Genomic DNA, 6,881 nt, shown 5'->3' with positions numbered 1-6,881 from the left:
CGCCACGCCACGCCTGCCTGCTCGCGCGGCCCGGGCCCACTCCCCTACACCAACCTCCCCCAGACCCCATCCCCCCCACCCCCCCCCATCCCTCCCCCCCCAACGACCGCTCCTCTCGTACGCATTCCATCTGAAGAACCCAAGGTCCGTCAGAGTGGCTCGGCTCCCGTCGTTGGACTTTGAACTCGGGGACTCCGAACCTCAAAGCCCGCCAATGCTTACAAGGAACTGTTTGCTGCTGCTGCCGTTCCTTTGGTTTGTCTTTGATGAAGGCTCGGTCTCTTGCACGCGCCCAGCCTTGGCGGCGGCGGCGACGCTGAGCAGGAGCCGGGCGGGGAGGGAGCAACGTCCCAGGAGCCTGGTGGGCCCGCTGCGCAGCAATGGGGCGTTGGCCGCGTTTCAGCGCGTCAAGCGAGGCTGGGTGTGGAACCAGTTCTTTGTGCTGGAGGAGTACATGGGGTCGGACCCACAGTACGTGGGGAAGGTAAAGAGACGCCTTATTTCTACAGTTATTTACAAGCACAGGAAAGAGATGACATAAATCACATAAGTAAAGTGCCCGGGGAGAAATTGAATTGGTGGTAAATGGAGGGAGCGATAGAACATGAGGGAGATAAAATAGTCAATGGAGGTAGGGATGGACTGCGGCGTAAAGTAGAATATGGTCGGGTCTACTCCAGCACCGTCACTACTTTCGCTTCGTTGCCGTTTTAATCTCATGATAGTCTGTTTTTTAAGACATATATATTTTGTGAGTGTTTCAACGTTATTAATGGACTGGGGTGCGGAGGGGTAAGAAGGAAAAAAAAATCTATACATGCATTTGGTTCCTTGCCAACATTTCTGTGCATTTCACTTGCATCTCCATGGCACACAGACACACATTGCGGTGCAGAGAGGATCGATGCAGTGGCAGGAATAAATTTAAGTTATGGCTCTTGTAAAGCTGTCAGAACATCACAGTTATGAGCCAGGGGAAGATGCTGACAGCAGTAGAAAGATAAAACGCCAGACCCCTGTAGCCAGAAGTGAATTTCAAACTGAAAGCCACCTTTTCCCTTTGTTCTAGGGAAGACATGTCTTCTTATGCCATAATTTTCTTTTCTTTTCCTTTTTCTTTTCCTTTTTTTTCCCTCCAGCACATTATTTATTTATATTCTTCTTTCTCAGCAGGTGGCTTAACCCATTAAGACCTGAGGAGATTCTTTAAAAAAAATCTAAATCCTAACAGTTTTTGGGAAAAAATCTAAATTTTATTTTTTTCACAATTTCTAAAAAATAGCAGATCTACAAGCTCATAGTGCCACGCTATGAGCTTGTATATCTGCTTTTTTTGAATAGCCAAATAAATCTTAAAATGACACAGATGCGTCCCCGGTCTTAAAGGGTTAAGACATGTGCAGCTAACCTCTGCAGGGGTTTAAGGCTGCAGTTGTAATTTGGCACTTCTCGCTTTCGCGGGATAACAGTAAGAGTGACTTATCAGGCCCAGCGCCTCCGCAATCGGCCCTGATGAGCTTCGCTGTTTGTGGAAATCTCTGAAGGCTGAAGGCGAAATGAGGGAGAGAGGCCCGCTGTCTGTGGCATTCTTAAGTCACTTAATCCCGGACTGCTGCACCGCTTCAAAATAATTGACTGATTCCCCCGCCCATGCGAAAGGCATTTGGACATGACCCTTTCTTAATACAATCTTAAATAGAATAAGGTGAATAAATAACAGAGCTAACCGGATGAGACGTGAGCAGGTAATACCTGCATGCTGGGCGGTTTGCAGGGTGTCGGTGACATTTTCTCCGGGGAACGTATCAAGCAGCAGCCACGGAGGGCGCCGTAATGGTGACAGTTTTGTTTTCGGCGCACATAAATGATCTCTAATGGGCTGTGCGCCTTTGTGGAATGAATGCCCATCCCTATAATACATCAATGCCTAATTGTGGCAATGCATTCACTCCAGAGCATAAACATGATTACCATTCATTAGTTCCAGAAAAGACTTCAACAGCTTGCCGTGTGATGAAATGGCTCTTTTTTTTTTCTTTGGCTGCTACGGATATAAAGCCTAGGCTACATACTGCATACATTTTGCTTCCAGGTATGGTCTCTGCAGAGAGGCATGGATACACAGGGCTCACTTAACAACTTAAACCATAGGCTGCGCTCGGGTGGCGCAGTGGTTAAATCCCTGCGCACCTCCACAGAGGTTGTGGGTTCAAATCCACAGCGGTGCGTCCGGCTTTTGCCTGGCGTGTACACGAACACAATTGGTGTTCGGGGGAGGGAAGCCGGCGGGGGAGGGAGATATGTGTCACTGCATGTAATCCTACAGGCTGGGGCGGCACCTGTCAGCGGGAGGAGTAGAACGAAGGCTCTACGTCCTCCTGGTGGGGGCTTCTCACTGGCAGGTGAGTAGGATACAGCAGTGACAACACAGAAATGTGTGTGGTGAGGAATTAATTGGCATAACGACTAGGGGGTAAACAATAATTGGCGACTCAAAAAAAAAAAAAAAAAAAACGTAAAAGGAGAACTTCACCCAAAAAATGACTTATTTTCTATCAATTGCACACCCTATGAAGCCTTGAATCCATGGAATATTTTTAGTTTTTGTCACATTCCTAAGCTAATAATTTGATTCCCGTCTCCTACCGGCTAATGTATCCGGTAGGAGACACAAAGTAGATTATTTGTGTCTCCTACCGGAAATACACACAGTCATCAAATTATTGTCTTAGGAATGCCACAAAAACAAAAATAAATCCATGAAATCAAGGCTTCATGGGGTGTGTAATTGATAGAAAATAAGTCATTTTTTGGGTGAACTCCTCCTTTAAACCATTTATACTACCTTATTTCCCTCTACAACAAATCTCTTTGCCAAAAAAATATCCAATCTGCAAGCTCACAGCGCGTCATATTGTGACGCGCTGTGAGCTTGCAGATTGGATATTTTTTGCAGAATGTTCTCTCTGATGGCATGACCAGAATAGCGAACACTAGGGTTCAAGCACTGTACACTCGTTTGAGAATCACTGACTTGACTGTCCCCGGACAGGATCCCAGCACAACTATATGTGTCCCTAAAAAACAATGTCTGTGTGTCTTGTGAAACTTACACTCTTTGAGATACTTTGACTTCTTATCTGGCAAAACCCGGACATGCTGACTTTTGACTCAGTTCCTCATTGGAATTGATGACGGTGGCTCTGACCATGTGGGAATGGTCGGAATCGGAATGCCAAATCAAGCAACTTCTTTAATGTTGTTATTAAGTGCTGTATACAGTATGTTGAATGGGGTTGAATGTTGTCCTTCAAGATGGACACACACGCACGCACACACACACACACACACACACACACACACACACACACACACACACACACACACACACACACACACACACACACACACACACTGACATAACTTCTATCCATTTCAGGATAGAAAGGGAGGAGAGGAGATATATGCATAAATCTGTCTTATCTAACCCCTACGGCACATCTCAGATCTGCCTGCTACAGTATGTGCTCATTGGAGACTTTGTTCTGTCGGGCCTTCTGGATCAGTACAGTAATTCCATCAAACACTTTCAGCTCTTCTTCCCATGGCACCACCAACAATACTCTTATTTCATTACTCTCCTCTGTAGCATCTTCTGATGGTAAAAAATGTGTTAATGGATCCAAAAATACAACAAACAGAGTGAAACATGCACAGAAATGCACACATTGGGCTTTGTTCTCTGACTGCTTTACAACGCTAATAACGCAAAAGCGGGAGAACGTTGAGAATCCTTTCTGTGCCAAACAAAAACAGTGAAAACCTAGAACCTGTGACCATTGAACACAACAGAGACAACGTCCCTAAGAGCCTCATCCACGGCGTTTAAATAAAACCTTTTAATGAGGCATAATACTTTCACACACTGCCACATTAACTAAAAAAATACATATAGCTATCCACCTCCTGCCCGAATGAGCATCATCCAGAAGACTTCACATGAAGCCTCGGAACAGGATTTGCCTATTTGTCATGCGGCGCACGAGATATCTTTTTTTCTAACCCTCCAAAATTAATATCACGTTCCAAGTACACACCTTGTCTTCTCACACTGCGGCGATGTCAAGAACACAGAGGTCACATCTGTACATACGAGCTGTGTGTCACCAAAGAACAGGGAATGGGCTGAAGGGGGACAACTGTGATGAATCTGCTGTGCTGTTACGAGTTCTCTCGTCTTGTCTATTTTTGGTTAATGAATGCAAACAAGGCAGACTTTCCTTTTCTTCTGCGGCACCAGGGGGAAAATGTGCAGCCTCGACAGTTTTACTCGCCATTGTGTTGTTGGGGGGGGGACAAGGTACTGAAAGAATGAATACTTGAGTTTTGATGTCGTTCAAAGGATGACAGCTTTTTTAATAGAACAGTGTAATGACATGCAGAATGTTCTATTCATATCAGTGTTATTGTTATTTTATTTACTGGGGTTTCATGTTCTCGTCAAAAGGCATAGTATGGTGTTTTTTTCTTACGTTTCTTAACGACAAGTTGACAGAGGGCTTACAGTAAACCCTTTGTGCAGCAATAGACTGGGGCTATGGTGATAGAACTTGCAAAGTCATGGCGGTTTGCACACAAACTCATACTCACACCTGGGACCTGCCTAGTACAATCACACTCTTGTACTGTAGTGATTTGGTTTTTATTGCCTTACTGCAGGCCAGTTTAGTGGCTCTTAAGGGAGGGAAGGATGTGGCTTTTATTCCCTCTGATGCAGTTTCTAGCCAGGTCAGGGATTTGAACATACAACTTATTGACAACAACCATTACCTTTATATTCACCAAGGCAATTATTGTGTTTGAAATCAGAGATGTGGAAGTTATAATTTGCGTTACTGTATATTGATAGTAAGTTATAGTGAATGACAAAAAGAAAAATAAACCTTTTTATTGTCCTTGTAAATGGGTGACCAATTTGTAAGGAACATGCACCATTTGTGGAATGAGTAGCACAGCTGAGTATGTGGGCTGTGCCCATGGAAATGTTGCCAACTCTTCTCTGCCGATGTCAAACAGCTTATTCTGCTGTTGCTATTGACTCTTGTTTGGTGTTGTTTGATGGATTGTCACATCAGTTACAAGGAAGAAACAAGACATACTGGCATTTTACAATTTATTTAAGCCAAACACAAATTTCAAAACGTTTTGTTCAATGTTTCATACATGTTAAACTATGGAATGCAATACAATAGAAGCAAAAAATAGCTCCACTAACTGAACATAAAAACACTGTAAGTGGGAGTCTTTGAGGTTAAATGAAATTAATGGGTAAAAGTTGGCCATGCTGCTATTAACTGCACAAAGCACTACACAACCTTTTCAAAGGCATTTTACACACTCACGGTTATGTATTCCCATATCCGCACTTGTAAAGGTGTGTAACCTGTTATGTAACTCCATCATTTCATACAAATAAATAAATTGTTAGAAATCAATTGCTGCACCACGTTATAAAAACGTGTCTCTGTGCAGAGACCTTGTTTTAGTTTTCCTCTCTCTGTTTTTGCCATTATTCAGATGAAGCAAGGATTTCACAGCAGATCAGCAATTAAATCCCAGACTGCCTTGGGGAATAATGTAACAAGGCTATGCACTCAACAATTAGATAATGTTTTAGCCTTTCCCAGCACTGGTAATCGACAACGAAAAACTGCCATTGCTGGTTTGCCCATACATCAAGCCGAGCCTCCTTGCTCTCAATCACTGTTATAGCTACTCTTTGCTGAGGTCAGCATCCCTTTTCCTCAGCATTTCTCCCTACTGACGTATAAGCCTCTATCCCATGCACGTAATAGATATGAATGGATGTTTGATACAAAAAAGGAATATTTTTTTTACTTAGGAAGTTTGTGACAGTTTGATGCATGATAAACATAATCACCACTTAGAATTCACTGGAGACTAAGGCGCTGTTTTACACTTGTTGTGTGATGGTGCCGCACACCGAACATAGTAGATCTACTAGTGTGCAACTAAGTACAACTCAGGGCGTACACACCATGGTCGTTTTGCTGTGTGTGATTAATTAATCTGAACATATTTTTCCAGCTGTTTATGTCATGAGTACCTTCACACAGAACCTAAAGAAATGCAGGTGGGTAAAGCGTAATTCTTATTCGGAACAAGGTCGATTTTTTTCTGAGCTTCCGCACCGTGAATAAACCTGTATGAGGCATCAACTATAAGTTATTTGTCATGCCCCTGGTGTGTAAAGACCTTTAATCATAAGCAGCACTTCCAGCCAGGCTCATGTCGCAGTCCCTGACAATGTTGCAATACAGTGTCAATGTCATAATTCCTGTAGTTGCGGGAGGATGCTTCCCGGACACAGCTGCTTGCACTGCTCGCAGAAAAGAAAAGAAACAATTCCACACTACGCTTGTCTATTCAATGGCTCTTTTATTGTGATTGAAGGCTTATGAAGATGCCAACCACATGTTGCGTTCGGAATGTGAGTAATATTAGTGGAGGAGGAAGAAATAGCATGCGACAGGCAGAACATAAGGAGAAGTAATGAATAGTATTAGGGGGCATAGAGTGAAGAAAGAATGAAGAAAGTGAGAGCGAGTAGATGTTGGGAGTAGCTGTGTACGTGCTTGCGCAGGGACGTGCAGATAATGTTAGAGGGGCAGGGGCTAATATTTCTAAAAGGGCATTTTTGCCTAGAATTGTTTTTGACATTTCTAGCCTGAAAATATCTACAAGCTCACAACACGTCTCGCTGCGACACGTTGTGAGCATGTAGATTGGCTATTTTCGGGCGCGACGCCACGCTCAACTAAATGCAATCAAGCCTTTACTTGAGATGCGGTGTACGGCAT

At 43.7% G+C, this 6,881-nt stretch overlaps 1 protein-coding gene across 1 annotated transcript in view; it reads left to right on the top strand.

The window, feature by feature from the left end:
* Positions 1 to 214: 214 nt before the first annotated feature.
* Positions 215 to 6,881, top strand: part of LOC308076967 (cadherin-12-like) — a gene marked incomplete at both ends in the record, with an annotated part of 109,328 nt that continues 102,661 nt past the window's right edge. Inside the window, one exon of the mRNA XM_080417492.1 lies at positions 215 to 484. Coding sequence (XP_080273618.1) covers positions 215 to 484 — 270 coding nt within the window. The remainder of the gene's footprint in view (positions 485 to 6,881) is intronic.

The sequence above is a fragment of the Gymnoscopelus braueri genome, assembly GCF_963280865.1.
Source record: "Gymnoscopelus braueri genome assembly, chromosome: 21".
NCBI classification, from domain to species: Eukaryota; Metazoa; Chordata; class Actinopteri; order Myctophiformes; family Myctophidae; genus Gymnoscopelus; species Gymnoscopelus braueri.
The sequence above is the reverse complement of the archived record's forward strand: the minus strand, read 5'-3'. Positions and strand labels throughout refer to the sequence as shown.